Raw genomic sequence first — 18,749 nt, 5'->3', positions numbered from 1 at the left:
TCAACCTCCATACTGAGACTCTGACAGTCAATCCGTTGCGAGCAGAGAATCAATGCGATGTCGCCCCGTATTCATCTCCTGGGACCGAGTTGAGGGAAAAGGCATCAACTTTGATCCCATTCGGAAGGAAAACGTCCTCCTCGGATGACTGGGATGTTCCATCCATCAAAGAAGCACCTGAATGATGAAAGAGATGAAGGGAAATTGAGTCACATGATGATAGTTAGAGCTCGAGGATAGATGTATCCATATGTTTGTTTTAAAAAAATAAACGTTAAAAAGTTCTTAAATAAAATAAACCTAACATCCCATCATAGACATTCCATTAACATCGTGAGTTCCGGATTCAACCGGACATACAGTGTTCGTAACGGCTTTGTGTTTTTCAGTATCATTGGCTGAGGCTATTTGGAAAGCAATTAAAAACTAATTTTCAAAGCGCGTGGCTGAGGGTGATAAATGGGCCAGTAATCCCTTAATTGTTCTCGCATAGGCTGACTCATTGCGATGATGTTCCATTAGAGCACAAAATTATATAAATAAATAATGCGATAAATAAAATAGAATTCAAGAAACAAATTCAAGACTCAATTCCTCTTAGGAGGTGGTGGCGTTTTTTTAAATATAATTCAGCACCACGGACAGTTCACGCTGGTTCCACTGGGAAACACTTAGAGTTCAAATGAAACACTCTCTTTCTCTCAAATATGATCTGAGATGTATCTTAATAAGAATACTTTATTAAAGTGGGATTGAAGAAGCCGAATATGAAGCTTTATGGACACATAGGTGAGTGGTTTTATTTCCAACTTTCTGTCTTTGCAGTTCATTTAGAGAGAAAAATGGAACACCAACTCGGAGAATATATTTGTACTGCCTTCTCCTCAGAAAGATGTGAAAGAACTGTTTTAAAACTCTAATAATGTTTTGACCATTTTTATTGCTTTAACTTTAAAAACTCAAACTGAGTACTTAAAACAAATACTTAGTTTGTCATTTTTGTTATACAAGCTTAAAACATTAATGAACATGTTCCACTATATTTACTTTTAACATGGCACACTCTTGAAGATTTTAACAACAATTTGTTTGAGAAAAAACACAAATTTGATTAAAAACAATATTTAAAATTTTTCCTGCTAGTCTGTTGCTGTTTGAGCGTGTCGACTGGATTCCCTATCACGATCAAATAAAAGGGGAATAAACACAAATTCTGTCTGGTCTTCAATGCTTCCGCTCCTACTCTTCTTGGATTTTTTCCCCCCAATAAATGTTCATTTTCACCCTTTCTGCACCCTTTTCTTCACTCACAAACACACACATAAATATATATTTATATTGAATATATATGATCCTTTTGTATAGTATAAAATACATAAACATTGGTTCTTTCATTTCAAAGTCTTAGTTGATTAATGATTTTGTCATTTTCAAACATAAAGATTCATTTTTATCCATACAGTTAACCTCTATTCCCACTCATGTGGATTAAACATTGTATGAAATACGATAAGAAATAAATTCAGACGAGATGCCGTGTTGCCCTCATCTCTGTCTCGCAGGTTATCAAAGATTTCGTTGTGATCCTCGCAGCAGCGGCTCATTGGAGATTGCAGTGTTTTCAATCGATACCAAGGATTATATTGACAAGCACGGCGCTTTTATCCCGGACCGTCACAGTAGTCTAAAGGGTTTATATATTTATTTATTTATGTCTTTAACGTCAGATCAAGTTTGACCAACGTCCCCCGCACCAGGTCCAATCGGAGTTAAGATAAGCTCCCCCCTGCACGCACACACACACACGCACACAAACACACACCCTCCCCTCTCACCACCTCACCCCGTCTCTCTTCCCCTCGCTTCTCCTCTTCCTTTAGTGTCTCCGCACTGGACAGCAACCCAGTGAAACCAAACTGGCGCACCGTGAGCGGCCATCACAATCTTTGCGCACTGGATTTTTTTTTGTTCGTTGGTTTTCACCGTGAATTCATGAATCTGATCCCAAAGAGCATCTTCAGGAGTTGAAAACCGAAGGAGAGAGACAGACATGGCTCTGCGCTTGATTTTTCTTCTCCTGTGGTTCTTTGACAGATCCTTCGCGGGGTTTCCGAACCAGATTAACATCGGTAAGTGACCGCGTTGAGGTTGGAAATGTTTCGTGTTCCGCGTGAGGAACTGGAGAGAGACCAGCGCGCTGCGCAACGACTAACTTGATTGTTGCAAATGCTGCAAAAAAAAAAAATTCCAGCCGCCGATTCAGGAAAAAACTCAAATAACAGCATGTCGTTTTTATTTCCAGCTGCATTTAAAGAGTTACACAGTGTTTAAACACTGCTTTTTTTCCCGTGTCTTTTTTTTTTAAAAGGCGGACTGTTCATGAGGTCCACGGTGCAGGAGCACAGCGCCTTCAGGTTCGCTGTCCAACTCTACAACACCAACCAGAACGCCACTGAAAAGCCTTTCCACCTCAACTACAACGTCGACAACCTCGAGTCGTCCAACAGCTTTTCAGTCACCCATGCGTGTAAGTCCGCTTCTATTTCTGGTCATGTCCACATCATCATCATCATCATCATCTCTCTGCCTCCGTCCAAGAATTATTCATGTCATGCCTCTGTTAAGTTGAGGGAAAAGGGACACTAGGAACACATGTCTGCTTGATTTTTTTTGCCTCCTGGAATAAAGATAATGAAAACATCTAAATTTAAAAGACTTTTATTAAGAATTAATTCCTTTTTTATTTGTATTTTTTCTGCTGGTAAAACATTTCTACCATACAAGATGATCTTACTTATTGTGACCACACAAGTGTCTGTGACAACACACACTGCAGATTTCGGTCACTAATAACATACATCATATTTGACCCCCCCACAAAAAGTTGTTTTGAGTCAAACCAAAAGCTTCCACCATTGAGCTCATTTTCAGTCTACTTTTATGTCTCTTATGCAGTCGTTGTGAGGTCAAGGACTCTCAATGTCATCCAGTTTTGATTCAGCACAACTCCAGACGCCTATGATAAAAAAATGTTCATAACACACTTTAAACACTGATATCCGTGTAAGAATATTAGTCCCATTTCAAGTTCAAACTCTCTGATTGGAGTTCATATGAAAGTACCTTTTTGGTCTCTTCTTTTACACTATCTTCTTGTTTTAAAACCGATTATAAGAAAATGACTCATACACCTTTGGCCAATATTTAAAAAAGAGCATTTTCCGAACTTGTCAGTTTAATACAGCTCAAGGTTGGGCCAAATAAAATAACATAGATAACACAGATATCTATCAGATGTTTATACACAGACTTTATGCTTGAAGTGCAACTAATGTGTTGATTTAAGTTTGTCTCAAATAGATCTTGCACCTCTATTCTACTCATTATTATGTGTGTGTTTGTACAAAACTGTCTTTTAATTTAAATATTTACATTAGAAAATGTGCTTAAGCCCCACCCACTGATAAACAGATTTTTCTGGAGATTAAATCTCGTTTATAATAACCACGCCCACTCTGCTGTGATTGGTCAAGCATCAGGATTGGCACCGCGTGTCATCAATCCCAGAAGTCTCCACCTCCAAGGGACTCGTTGTATAAACTAATCGGGGTGTGATTACAGCTGGCTGGAGGAGGAGTGAAGCCATTATTATGTCATAATGGACTTCGCTCTCGTAACGCTTGTTCGCTGAGATTTCAGAAAGGGATGAAAAATGATAAAGTAATAACTTTAAACCATGGTCATGATGAGGAACTTACTGCATCTTAGGAACACTTGAACATTTGAAACATGTATGTGAGTCAGGAGAGTTGTTTTCACATTAGTCACCCGTTAAAGTGGGGATTTAACTATCATTTTGACCCCCAAATATATAATAAGAGGACCACACTGATGGCCCCGGAAGCAGGCACACACACATCCATCAGAGTTCTTGCAGCACGGAGTTGTAGTTGATGTAGTTAGCTCCGGATCAACATAACATGTACTGTATGTATCTAATGGTTGTAACATGAGAAGTAATAAATGATCATGTTTGTCATATAGACGCACTTGAAGCTACATAAATTAACAAAAAAGCTTGTGTCTAATTTATCTGGTTTTGATTCCCGTCTTCCCATGATTCACTCTGTTCACCAACCTATTCTCAAGTGCTCTCTTTGGAGTCAATTTTCAGTCGATGATCATGAAATATTATAGAATATAGAATAAAGAGACAATATATGATGTTATAAGCAGGCGTTTTCGAAACCTTCTTTGGCTCTAACTCTGGTCATAGAACCCCCCCCACCCTCCTCTCCCCTTGGCTCCCCCTGTGCTGTAGACCATCCCCTCCAGCATTGCAGAGTCAGCTCATTAGCACCCAGCCCTCATAGCACCTCAGCACGCTGTCATTGGGCGAAAGTGGAAGAAAAAAAAAAAATCCATATCTCCCAGACCAAAGCTGGCAAATGAGTTGGACACAGACCTGCAGAGGAGGAGGTGGGGTCCCAGCAGTGAGGGGAGACGGAATCGAGCATCACACCATAGGCAGCCGAGCAGCAAGTAGCCTCGCCAAAGCATCCATAAGAAACAATGGAAGCTGATGAGAGCGAATAAATAATAGATAGTGCTTCGCAATTTCACGCATGTTGAAGAGGTAGGGAAGCATAGGAGAGAAAAGTCTTGATATCAGAATCTAATTAAATCCAAGGCCAGACAGTGCTTTGGTGAGAGGACGGGGCTCCTCTGGGAGCAGTGGCCCCATTTCTTACATCTTAGAACCACCTCGCTGCATTTCCACAGTTTCAGGAACTTAAGATACAGAAATAAGAATAAGTTTTCACTGAAACAAAAAAAGCTATTTACATTAAAAAAAAAAAAAAAGTTCCAGAGGGTTGAGTCTTAAATGTCAATGTAAAGCCATTTCCCTCAGATCTGCACATTATTATTCCGCTACCATTCTGATCCGTGACATTAAAAGTGCAGGCAGTATTTTCAATCAGCTGGAAGGAATGGTTCGTTCTTTGTTTGCGGATATTTTATTCATAACCGGTGTTTGTTTTGCATTTAAAATGGGGAGAGAAATTTACAAAAGAGTCAAAAGTTGTCGTTTTACTGGAGCTTATTATTTTTGAATGGGCGATACAACAGGAGAGCGAACGCGGAATCAGAAACGGTTTGAGTGAGTTTTCTCGTCTTCAAGTGGAGAAAGAGCTGAATCACAAAGCTTCCTTTTAACATGTACATTTCATTCCTCTCTCGGCTGAACTCGCAGCTATGAACAAAATAATAGATAACAAGGAAAGAGGGCAGAGATCCTTCGGAGTGTAGAGCTAAGTAGTTGGCCAGAGACTCACACCGGGTTTAGATAAGACGGACTTTTCTTGCCAGAAGTTGTCAAACTCCATCACTCAAGGGGCCAAAAAACTTTTTTTTTACATTTGAGTTTGTGGGCCGAGCAAAATGTATATACACTTAACTGTGACAGGAACTACGATATTGTCTTTTCATTCTTCGTGTTCGAGTCTATTCTTATTAGCTCCAAATCCCCATTTTCAACCATTATTTTTACTATTGGATTGTTGTCATTGAAAAAAACAAACATGTCCAATAGCTTAACCTGGAACATTTTAAAGGTCATATAAAATAAACATTAATCTACTTGGACTTTCAAATATGGGATCTATGTAGTAAAGTTTGTGTTTAACAGTTTAAACATTGAAAAAAAGAGCGTGTTATTCAGATTGTTACTCAAATCATACACAAAACAAAAGACTAGAAAACCAGGGAGTAGAAATCAAAAAGTGCATCAAGCCAAGATACTATAATTGAATAAACAGAAAGTATTTTTTATTTTTATTTTTAACATAATACCTGTGACAATTGTGTGGGGATACCAGAGGCATGATTACTTTAATTTGAAAAAATAGTTGTAATTTTTAATATATGGTCTCTTATTTTTGTGGATAATTTGAGCCAAAATTGTATAAATGTTTAACATGGGTAAGGACAAACTCATTAACTGCTTCACATACTCAATACAACCAGAGGTCTATGACTGAAAACAAAGTATTTATTGTATAGTTTACAACTGAAACTCCTTGAACAAGAAATAGTCTCTATATGTATCTAAATCAGCTCTGACTCATAGCACAAAAAGGTGTGTTTTTTTAGTGCAGCTTTGTTTGCTCCTGCAGGCCACATAATAGCTTGTTGGATGGTGTGAGCCAGAAAGAAAAAATAGAAAATGTTTTACTCAAGTAATTAGTTCAATAAAATGAAATGTTTTTTTTGGAGTGCTAGTTGAAATTGGAACAATTATATTTTGAGTTTGGCAAACAAAGGTAGAGGTGAAAAATTAATATATACTGTATATATATGTTATATATATATATTGTAGGTATAGGTATTGATGTTTAGTATATTTAAATAATCCAACTGGTATTTTTAACGAGGAATAAAACACTTAGAAATGTAGAGGTTAGGGACCAAGGTCGGCGTGATGAACGGAGTCTATGTATCTCACAGCAGTCCATAATCTTTCCGTAATAAAATCGACATAAACATCATTATTGATTAATAATATTGCTCTGCTGCAGAGGTTGAGCTCTCTGAAGCTCTGCCCCCGGAATGCCGAGGACCTCCCACCCTGCACACTCTCATATCTGTTGGTGTGTTTGCTTATTCCAACGAGCCGTCACAATAATTTAGTGGACGTTCACGTTCACTTGGTCATCAATAGCCCCTCGTGGATGACTCAGACTTTTATCAGCGGTATGACGTGTATATTTCACGCAAGAGTAGTCCCAACAGAGAGTTCATAAACAAGTCACATTCATGTGGGTGACTGATTTCAAGTTCAAGGGACGATGATATCATAACCAAACATTAGTTCTCCAGCTTAGATCGTGAATAAATGGATTTCCTAACTTCATGCATTTGTAAGTGTTCCTGTGTCCGAGGAAACTCATGTTTTATTTATGGTTTAGAAGTGGATTTAATGTGGACATTAGTTAACTTGAGTGGCATGGCTGTTGCGTAAGAAGTCATGGCATTTGTAATTACCAGTGCAGGTTCCTTAATGGCTTCAGAGTCAGGTGTAGTTGCAGAGAGAAACCAAGCGGTTGAAAGCTAAAAAACCTTCCAGTTGAAAGCATTAATGTTACTAATGGTCGCAGCCCGTCAACCTATTGACACCACCATCCTTTTCCCTTCTGTTTTTCCAATCTTCTAAACCTGCGGCGAAGAAGCACATCAAACCTTCCTCTGATGCGTCCCACCCTTATTTGACTCATTCCGGTGAAAGGCAGATTTTGCATGTCTCGGTCTTTGAATCTTAACTCCTCATTTCTCTTGCTGTCGTTAGGCTAATGGTGTGTGTCCTACATGCTAGCTTTCCAAATATTCTCCACCACTCGGGTCTCTCGAAATCCCGAACCATGAGCCTCTTTTGAAAAGGTATACCTTGATGATATTATTATCGTTGTTATAAATATTTATACTTTTATTGTTGTTTCCTTCCACTTGTCTGGAGATATTTTGGACGTTTTTACCCAGAATCCATTTGTTTGAATACTTAAGTCTCAGGACTATAGGTGAGGTCAGAAACGTAGATCGACTGGAGAGATTTACCTTTTGGCTTAAATCAAATTTAACATAACATAATGTCCCACATCCCGTAATAATTCATAATCCATTCATAAAAAACTGTAAAAAAAAGAAAAAAAAGAATAATAAATAGTTATGTTCCAATAATCAGCAATAGTCTCTTATTGTGCATCTCAGGTATGAATTTATAGGTTTCCATCAGGTCACAGAACTTTATCCAGATGCAGTATCATGTTAAAAAATTGCCTTCGAAATTCATTTTTGGGCGTATTTTGTCAGGTCTGTTATGCATTCGGGAGTTTGTTGCAGATAAATTGCATCATCATGTGCAGCATTAGTTTGCTGAGAGGGTGAGAAAGTATGTGGAATCAATAATGTCTGTGGCCTTTAGTTAAACAAACAAGAACAAATAAATCATCCAGCCACAATGCTTTGTGAAGAGAGGCTGTAATGTCATCGACAATTATGTGAGACAAAAGCATAACTTCAGGGCTGAAAACCATCTTAATTTAAAGACAGTCGGGCTTCTACTTGTGATATATTACAGATGCTGTTATTGTTGTGGAAGGATGGGCCCCCCGAGAGACAAGTAAACCACAGAATCAACGAGATGAGTTGAGTCTTCAGATAATCTTGAATTTACGAGATCATTCGTTTATTGACCAACGCCCAAGCATCATCATGCAGGATGATGATGGGAGTTGATTTCCTGAAGTTACTTGATATCGACAGATAGCTCCATAGGTGTCACAAGCCCAGATGTTTTCCCTCCCAATGTCCAGAACATGTCCAGATAATTATATATCAGGTAACCATGGAACTAAGTTTGATATCTTACATGACTCTCCATCTACTCCTAGCTCAACCTTACCCATAATGAAGTAACCATAGCGACCATTTGTAATATCGCCAGCTTCCTTAGTTCTTTGGTTGAGTTGAAGGTGCTTCAAACTAATCTAGATGTTTTGTACCGAGGTAATAGTGGACCAAAGAGTACGTCCATAATCATATTTGTTGCAACAGTTTGTTTTCGTGTCTTAACAAGAAGGAGCTGTCCTGCCTGCAGTTGATACATAACTCTGCAGCGTGAATTCTGACCCGCTCTAGTAGAAGAACTCACATTTCTCCGATCCTTAAATCTCTTCACTGGCTGCTAGTTTCTTTCAGGATCAACTTTAAAATCATGGTTCTTACTTTCAGAGCTATTCATGGTCAGGCTCCTCCTTACATCACTGATCTGATCCAGCCTTACACCCCAGCTCGGGCTCTGAGGTCTGTGGATCAGAATCCACTAATGGTTCTTTGCACACGATTCAGGACCAGAGGAGAAAAATCCTTCCAGGCTGTTGCTCCTAAGCTTTGGAACGATCTTCCTCATTTTTTGGCTGTTTTAGGCAAAATTTCAGTGACGCTAATGTCCTTTACGTCCACCTGAATGACCTCTCCTGTGTGATTAGAACCTTTTTCAATATTTAATTGTACCCTTTCTCTGAATTCCTCGACTCGTGCTGGGAAGGGTTTCGTACCTAATGGTCTAAAATGACTTATAAAGGATCTCAAGATCAGTGGACGACGCATTTGAAGTCAATTATAATTGAATCAAATCCTAAAGCGAACAGGAACGAGAAGTAACACAATGAGGTGTCTTTTTTTCTCTTGACATATCTCCTAAGCCGCTTCACTGCTGACCTTTAGAGCCACTTAACACGATAGACGCCATGTACAGGTTTCCCAGAAACGTTAATGGTGAGCAGGGTAATATCTGAGAATTTGTGGCATGGAGAAAATCTTAAGATGGATTTTCTGAGGTCCGTTTTTGTCATATATTGGGTGGGACTGACAGACCAAAACACGATGTTTGCAGTAAGGTTAAGGTGCGACCATGTGAACATGGTGACTAAATCTGTTTTTTAAAATGAATTCAAAGGTAAGGAAAAAAGCGAGCATAACAGTATCTTAGAGGTGGTTGATGACACATGCATCTGAAGGAGCGTATGTGTGTGTTCGAGGGAGACTGACTTCCTCAGGCAGTGGGGGTTGTGCTGGGACATGTCATCACAGTCCATCTGTGCCTCCGCTACAGCTGGAGGTTTGTTTATTGATGCACCGACATGTGTATAAATATATGTGTGCGCAATATGCACGGTGCGACACAGTCATCCCATATTAACACACACACACGGTCTACATGTGTTGTCACATATGCACAGAAAGCAATCTCCGCATCCGTCCACTCCTTGACTTCATGAATCATCTCGGGTTAAAAAGAAATAAATAAATAGAAGCAGCAAAATTCCCAGGAGAAAGTGGAATATATGGACATAATGTTTTGGTCAGAGGCCAGCAGGCCGAGCAGTCTCCGGAGATGGACGAGGTGGAGACCTCCGTCTGATGACGGGTGCAGTTAGAGCCCAGGATGAGGTTATGCGCTGTGGGACACGAACGGCCTCTGTGACAAGGAGATGACGAAACACAGACTGACAGTGCACTTTTGATAAAAAAAAGTGTTTTTATTTGTGTCACAATATCGTGGAGCTGTTAAACTGCAGTGAACGCTTTTTATCGAAAGTACATTTACTGATCTGAGAGAGAGAGCAGCACGAGAACGCATTAACATCGATTTTTAAAGGGTTTTAGACGCCATAGACCTCAATGTAAAAGAGCCTGGAAAAAGAAAGATTTTTAAATAATGTATTGTATGTTGACTTCTATATGATTTAATGTAAATTGATTTAAAATAGGAGTAGGATCATGTTTTTTTCTGTGTCGTATAATTGCCACAAAAAGGTTGAATAAAGGATTTAAGCATATAAAAAAAGACAATATCAGACAAACTTCCTGTACCAGCTTGTAATGCATACATTTTGCTAGACTTGTTTACTGAACTGTTTACTGGTCCCTTGTGTTTGAATAGAGCTGGAGATGTTACTTAAATACCATTTCTATATCATTATTATATAAGAAAAAAAAGGAATTTACATTAGACATACTACAAATCTTGACATATACCTTTCAGTTTCGGTAAATTTCCACTTCAAGTTTTCTTACAAAAATAAAAGATAATGAATAAAAATAACTTCCAGTGCAAAAGAACACTTGCAAACAAGTGAAAAAAAAATATATATATATATATACAGTATATATATATATATATTGTCATCATGTAGATGTTGTTGCCTACATGGTCAAAATGTATCACAACAAAATAAATAAAATTCCCTCTTTACCTTTTTAACTATTTGGTTTATCTCAGGGTCAGGGTGACCCAAATCCCCGAAAAACAAATGTGTTTGTGTTATCCCTTGTGTCATCTTGTTATGGTGGGTATGCAGTGGTGGAGGTCATCCACCTTGACACAGAGACAACACAAGGGATATCACAAACACATTGGTTTTCGAGTCTTCGGGTTACCTTGACCCTGAGATAACACAAGGGTTAAAATGCAAAATATGTCGCTGCACTGGACGTTTAAAAATCAGCTTAGGAATCTCATGTACAAAATGTCTTGCTCACCCGGGAACTTAGGATTTCAACAACAGTAAACCTGTGTAAAATATGTGTCTAATTGTGTGCTTATGAATGTCTTGTTAATTATGGCGTAGGACTTGATTTGAAACCTCCAAACCTATTTAGATACAAGGTTTAGTCCATGGTCCAATTTCTGCTGGCAGCTCTTTTATCTCTTCGTTGAAAGTGTGTTACAGAATTGGCAGCCGCATCGGGAATAAGAGCGTAACACACACATGAAATACTGTGATACGAAGGAGCGCCCGAGAGGTCGTACTTGACACCGAAGGTCGATCAGTGATTATGAAATCATCAGCTTCAAATACCGGCGGAAATGTTAGATGGATCGACTAACAATTCCTTTTTTTTTTACATATGTGGACCTCGTAAACAAATTATAAAAAAAAGTGTCACGACAAAAGGAACAGAAAGGAGTTGGACGGAGATCAGTTGCAATCTGGTTTGGCAATCGTGCGCCTCCTAACAAGTCTCGAGTAGGTTTGTTGATGACTAATTATGTTCAAGTGTGCTCGGTGTCAAAACAATTTGCAACTCGATCTCTGCAATGCATCTCGCGTGTTAATGATGCTGCGACTTCAAAGAATTGTTGCTTCATTTGCTTTTTATTGTGTGTTGTAGCAACACGTGTGTACAAAGCTTATTTTATAGATCAAATACATGCAGGCTGGACATGATCCAGCTCGGAGATCTCCGAAGGGAACATTATTTTGACCTAATTTCCGAGCCATGATATGCCCTACACAATGTTTTTTTTTTTTCATTTTCATTTATTTATTTATTTCTAAAGTCAGTGAGCCAGCGTTAATGAGATTCAGAAACATAAAACACACTCCAAGGCAGATTCAACAAAATGAATTTTTAATCAGAATATCAAAAGATCCTTTTAAACTCAACCTGAGGAGGAATGTTGCTGATGCGCTACTATTTGTTTTAGAATCAGTGAGTCTGGGATCTGTTACACCGCGAGACAATAACATCATTTACATGTCATTGGAAACACTTTTTGAATGCGTTTTCTTTTTCTTGAAAATGACATTTTGGTTGGGAATTACAAGCTTCAAATCGTGAAAGATTAATATCACCTATTTTGTTACACCGACAATGGTTGACAATAGGTTTTAATTCCCTCACTGATTTCCATTTTCTCACCTTTCAGTTTAAGACGGACAGGTATTATAGCACCCTGGAACCTTCCATCAAGTCAGGGAAAGCGGTCGAGCGAGGATGAATCATCGCAGCATTGAATTTCTCAAATAAGAATTAAACAACAAATGCTATTGATGATAATTAAAGGAAGATATTTTGAAAATTATTTACATTATAGAGGCAAAGAATAATGTAACAATGATGATTTATTCAAGTTAAAAACAACGTTTGTGTTTCTAGCTTTACATTTCTAGCTTTAAATTGCTTCAACTTTCACCTCTTTTTAATAGGGTGTTTTCCAGTTGACCCTTGTGTTATCTCAGGGTCACGCTCACTTACCCATTTACTATCATTATCACCTCTGCCAAGGAGGTAACGTCATTATAAGTGTGGGTCTGTATAACCTTTAGCTAAATAGGAGGATGAACGATTATTGAACGGCACCTGCCATGCATTCCAAATTACATTTATTTTAAACACTAAAAAAGCTATAAATATTTCATATTAATAGAATGGTTAAGAAGCTATTAAGGTGAACGACCTTTCTACCTTCTAGAAATACATATGCAGTGGTGGAGGTCGTTCACCTTGACCCAGAGAAAACACAAGGGATACCACAAACTCATTTGTTTTTAGGCCACCGGGTCACCCTGACCCAGAGACAACACATGAGATACCTTAAACACATTTGTTTTAGGGCCACAGGGTCACCTTGACCCAGAGACAACACAAGGGATACCTCCAACACATTTGTTTTCAGGCCACCGGGTCACCTTGTCCCAAAGACAACATAAGGGATACCACAAACTCATTGGTTTTCTGACCACCGGGTCACCCTGACCCAGAGACAACACAAGGGATACCACAAACACATTTTATCAGGCCACCAGGTCACCTTGACCCAGAGACAACACAAGAGATACCTTAAACAAGATTGTTTTCGAGCCACTGGGTCACCTTGACCCAGAGACAACACAAGGGATACCACAAACACATTTTTTAAGAGGAATTATGCATGGAACATTTTAAATACAGTCCCTTCTAAGACGATCACTAATAAGTGCGATAAGGGATTTGAAATGTGTTCCAGTTTGTTTCCTCAGTACAGCAAAGCAGTCAAGGACATTGTTTGTGACTTTTATTGTTCTAAATTTTACGACGCCATAAAAAAGTGAGGAAGGCAGCAGGTGAACGAATAAAAAGCGCACAGGAGTAAAATCTCTTACATGCAGTCAGCGTTTTTCCCTCAAAAAAAAATCTTCTTTAAATATATCTTTAATCCGCCGCGACAAAAGGACATTTCTGCTCCCTCGTCGTCGCAGACAGACTTGCCGGCAATTGGCAATTCACACCCGACAATGGCCATGATAAGTGAATCACTAATCCCGCACTTGATCTGGAATAGTAAATCTGCAGGAGTTGCTGCAGTGGCAGACTTCACATGAGTCCAAAAAAGAGGAGGAATGGTGTGAAGAAGCTGCTGACTACACTGTCCCAGCCAAGGTCGTGCGTCTTATTAAAGCCGTCCTTCTGTCTTATTTCAGGGGAAAGTTAGAGGAAGAATTAATTACCCCTGATGTTCCGACTTATCGTTGTGACGCCCAGTGATGGTCTGTGTGTTTTGGGCCATCTCCTGTGCTTAAGAGGACAGAGGCCTGGATTGTGTTTGAATAACGGGCATCAACTCCGAGTGCCACGATCGAAATCTGCCGCCTGGGCAAATACGAGATCACACTTATTTGAGTTTTCCCAGCTCTGCTTATGCAGACAACAGATTGATCGGCACGTTTCTGGCTTGTTTTTTTTCTGAAGAGGCAGTCGCTTGCAGTGGCTCGGCCAGCACAGCACGTCTGTGCAGAAAACAAGGGCTCCGTCATAAATGATTGCTTGTGACAGTTCACAGTCGCCAGGCCACTGAAGCAGCATAACCTTGTGAGTGTAGTGGACGGGCAGCTCGCGCTCTCTGGGTAAAAGGAGGAGAGGGAAAAAAAAAAATACTAACTATTTGCATATTCCTCGCAGTGATACGAGGATCTCGACAAGACACGATTCAATTAATCTCATTTGGGGAAGGATTTTAATACGGACCAGCTTCCCTTAGGATGCATGTTGATGACTGTGGCGATGTTTCGTAAATGAATATACCTGATATTTGTTGGGGTTATGACGGGACACCCTGGACGGTCCGATATTCCAGTGGTTTTAGCCGGACAAGATAAATCTTACAAGCAGAACAAAAATCTCATTCACCTTATTTGTTTTTTTTTATCTGGAAAAATAATGTCTGCTTTACTAGGTACATTCATTCATTCATTTTCTTAGGCTTATTCTATTAATGGGGTGATTAGGGGAAGCTTATCTTAGGTTCTTCGGGCAAAGGGCAGGGGACACCCTGAACAGGAAGCCTGACTGTTGCAACAATCATTCAAACTCATACCTACAGACATTTCCCCAAGTTCCAAATGAACTTCTGCATGTTTTTGGACCGTGGGAGGAGACCGGAGTAATCGGAGGAAACATACACACTCCACACAGAAAGGTGTCAAGTTGCCTCCCTTTTCTGGACCTGGAATCAAACCTGCAACCTTCTAGCTGTGAGGCAATTGCACTAACCATTGTGCCACCTTTTTCATATATTTTAACCCTTGTGGTATCTTCGGTGACCTGGTGACCTGAAAACAAAACCCTAAATGTTTTTTTTCACGGCCACCGGGTCACCTTGACCTACAGATGACTCAAGGGTTAAAGTAATCTAGACCCAGAGATAGTGTTCAACCAATCAGGACATGTTCGGCTATATTTACAAAGTGCTTTTTATTTTTGCTGAATACCATTATGTAAAAGTAATAGCTATTTTTAAGTGTTAAATGTGTATGTTGCATCTTAAATTGTTAAATAGAGAGAAGATGTTTGTAAGGAGATCCATTCACACACATGTTTACAATTAAAAGAAGATTTACTTATGTTTGTTTTTGGTGCCCTTGACCCAAACACACTAGCACAGAAATATATTTTAAAAAATGGCACATCAGTTTAGTCTATATCTACAGTGTTATCTGAACCAGAAACGTCCCACGGAGTCGAAACACTTGCTTCTTACCGATGTAGCCTTTTACTGTCCATTATAATGTTTGTAGTCAAAAACTTAGAAAAGGTATTTGGAAAACATTGGTTTTACCTTAGATTTTGGAGGTAAATGATGAAGGTGTTTTAGCTATGGGTCAAGGTGACCCAGTGGCCCAAAAACACAATTGTTTATGAGATCTCTAGTGGTGAATATGGGTCGAATTCAAATACATTTGCAGTGGTGGAGGTTGTGTCATCAGGTGATATTTTGGGATGGAACGCATAAATGGCGGCCATAACCCGACGTCGCTCCTTCACATGAGTCCGTGTGCTCACGATTCCCCCTGAGAGAAAATTAAATGAACATGATTTGCTTGTTCATCCGTTAACCTCCCCTGTTTCTCCCTCCTATGGTTCGTTCGTAGAGAGAGAGCTGTTGTTGCGGCTCTTGCCATTTCACACATGGCTACGTGGAACCTGTGGGCGGTCGCTCTCGGTCCACCGGCCGACTCCGTTATCCATGCGTGTGCGATGAACGACCGGAGTGTTCCATCAATCTGGGGGGGGGGGGTTCAGGTCCCTCAACGTCTTGCTCTCCTCTACTGTCCTTTTTTGGTGGCATGGCCTTTTTTTTGTTTTTCCATAACATGGTCCACGGAAAAAAAAAGAAATCTGGACCCATGACAGAGCTAATCCATCGCAGCTGCAGAGTGAAAAGGCCATTTGGAGTGAATCCATTCTAAAGGCCTCAATAGAAAGCTTCTCTGCGATGCCGGTGCCCTTTGCAGCCCTGACAGTGCGAGAAAATGATGAAAAAGGACTTAAAAGAGTAGAGGGGGGCATGTGCATGAGGTGAAACTACCAAATGCTGTATTCCCAATTTTGGAGTTTGCGTACCTGCCTGGGTTTTTTTTTTCTAATGACCATGATTTCTTATTGAGTCTTTGTCAATTGCTGAAGAAATCAAGATGGACTTCTGAGTCAAGCGCTCTCCCGCAGCGCGTTGGCTATTATCAGGAACGTTATCAAGTGGACGGCATGTTTCCTAACATTCCTGCCCAGCATGCTCCGAGACAATAACAGGTCCACGGAGAGTGAGGAGATAGTGATAGAGTACGTCTTTCATCTAATGCAAGACAACGTTTCTCTGTGCTCGCTTGAAGTGGATAAATGATGTCTCTGAAGCTAAAAAAAAAAAAAAAAAATCCATCTGTCTATCTTTCCATCCTTCTATCGGCAGATTTCTTCAGAGCGGTATGTGGTATTTTAAGGTCTAAATGTCAGGAACTTCTGTCATGTAAGGGGTTAAAGCTCAGACGCTATCCTGTTTTTCCCATCTGTTTCGCTCCCTGCTACCATCACTTTCATCATTCAGTGTCAAAGCACTCTCGCAGAAAGGGCACTAATAAGATGGAAAGTGGCGCGAGATGCTACATATTTAACCAGGCTGTGACCGAGGCTGGAGAGAGAAAAGTACTCAAGGTTAAACAAACCTATCTCTAATATTATCTCGTGTTAAGAGGATCCGGCCGGAGCCTCTTCAGAGGTAAATGTATGAAGGGCGTTTTATGTTGGTTGACGTTAGATATAGATTGTTTAACATGATTTGTCTTGATCATTTTTCAATGATCCACAAAGTCAACATGAAGAAAATGATAAACCCTGAATCAAAATGTTCTAGACACAGAGGTTATGCAATTGTTGTTTTTTACCGTGTGTCTGTAAGCAAAATAACTCAAAATGGATGTAGGGAATGAAAGATGACAATTTTGTTTCATGCAATATAAAAGTGGTTTAAAAGTTTGGTTTAATTCAATTCAATTAAGTACACTTTTGCATATAATTGCATTAGGTTAGTAGAGTGTAAAAATTATAATTACAATTACACTAACCTAATACAATTATTTTCACAAATTTACAATAATTAATTTATTCAAAACCCCCATCTTTCCAAATTACTAGTTTTGCAGTGTAGCTAAAAACATTTAGCATCTCTACATATTCACCTAATACTACTGCAAATATCATTTCACTATTATTATTATTAACTAAGTAAACTTTAAAAGGTAACTAATGTGTCAATTGAAGTCTCTCTTAAATTGATCTTGGAGCTATTTTGTACTCAGTGTCTCAGTCTCAGTGTCTGTTTGTACAAGATTTTTATTTGAAATATTTAAATTACAAAATGCACCTAAACAGAGATTAGCTCTTTTTTACCATAACCACACCCACTCTGCTGTGATTGGTCAAACATTACACTGCGCATCCCGGAAGTTTCCACATTCAAGGGACTTGTTGTATAAAAAAAGCTTGCCCTGATTACAATCAATTAACTTCACTCCCGTAATCTCCCTTTCGCTGAGATTGCAGATGGCGTAGAACTTTATAAAGTAATACAAAAAATGTATATACAGTACATTGTCATTGAACATTACATCTCCCAACCAAACAAACAAAAATAATAATTCTTTTATGTAAAGAACATGTATTTTATAGTGAATCTGTCACAATAAATACAAGGTAGAACCCAAGTTCAGGTGAGAAAAACCAGAAGACAACTTTTACTATTGGGATAAACAATAATTGAATTAATAACTTTCAGGTCAAAGCAATACAATCAGAAGTGTCCACCGAACAGGAGAACAGAACAGGAGACAAAAAAGGAAACAACAGGGAACCTAGAAACCGAAAATAAACATGGAGGTCAAAACACACGGCACTGTAAAATCCAAGGAGGGCGCAACGAAACTTAGGACAAACCATCGCATGGAAGTTTAACTGGCACAAAGGTCTGGACTCAGGTGGTTGAAGTAGGTTTCTTGATTGCTGATGAGGTCCATTCGTGTGGCATTCGTTGAGTAGGGGAAATGGAAAAGGAGAGAACAGGAAGTTAGAGAACAAAATAAAACCAAAATAAATGTAAAAACATAAAATAATGATGTGATTCTCTTTCTTGCATCCCTCAGTAGTGGTTAGAATGGATGCAATGGATGAATCAGAACCAACAAAACCAGGACTGAAATGTATTTTTTTTAAGGGACATAAGGTGCATTCAAGACCATCGGGCTGTAAAAGCATGACCCAGTTAGTCTTTGTCTGCCGCGGCTGGGATTGACCCGTGGAGGTGCTTCGGTTAGTTCAGCTGCTGAGGAGACCCAAATGTGTCTTGTTGTTTAAGCATAACAATCTAAAACAACCTTCAGCGTCTTTGCAGGTGTTCTAAGTGAACGGAAAGAATCATGTTTCAGTCCTTTGTAGGATAACGGAACATTAATCAACCGTAAATGTCAGTATAATCAGTAAATCAGTATGATGTTCTCACAATATAGATTTTAATCAAGTTTCTTTATGAAAACAAAACTTTTCTTTCTAAAACTCATTGCTTTTCGGTATTAACCCCATGCTGTGAACATGCTGGTGAT

The 18,749-nt window shown here is 39.2% G+C and overlaps 1 protein-coding gene across 5 annotated transcripts in view; it reads left to right on the top strand.

Moving 5' to 3' along the window:
• The first annotated feature begins 1,913 nt into the window (after nucleotides 1-1,913).
• gria3b (glutamate receptor, ionotropic, AMPA 3b) overlaps nucleotides 1,914-18,749 on the top strand; it is a 108,062-nt gene continuing 91,226 nt past the window's right edge. The window contains exons 1-2 of one of the 5 annotated variants that reach the window (XM_087799796.1): nucleotides 1,914-2,129; nucleotides 2,369-2,527. In XM_087799796.1, the coding sequence (XP_087655922.1) occupies nucleotides 2,051-2,129; nucleotides 2,369-2,527 (238 nt within the window). In that variant the 5' untranslated portion in view covers nucleotides 1,914-2,050. The remainder of the gene's footprint in view (nucleotides 2,130-2,368; nucleotides 2,528-18,749) is intronic. The other 4 variants (XM_087799795.1, XR_015712873.1, XM_087799794.1 and 1 more) reach the window with 4 other exon arrangements.

This window comes from Callionymus lyra, chromosome 9 (assembly GCF_982586985.1).
Source record: "Callionymus lyra chromosome 9, fCalLyr1.hap1.1, whole genome shotgun sequence".
In the NCBI taxonomy this organism is placed as follows: domain Eukaryota; kingdom Metazoa; phylum Chordata; class Actinopteri; order Syngnathiformes; family Callionymidae; genus Callionymus; species Callionymus lyra.
Note: the sequence above shows the minus strand (reverse complement) of the source record. Positions and strands in the feature narration are given on the sequence as shown.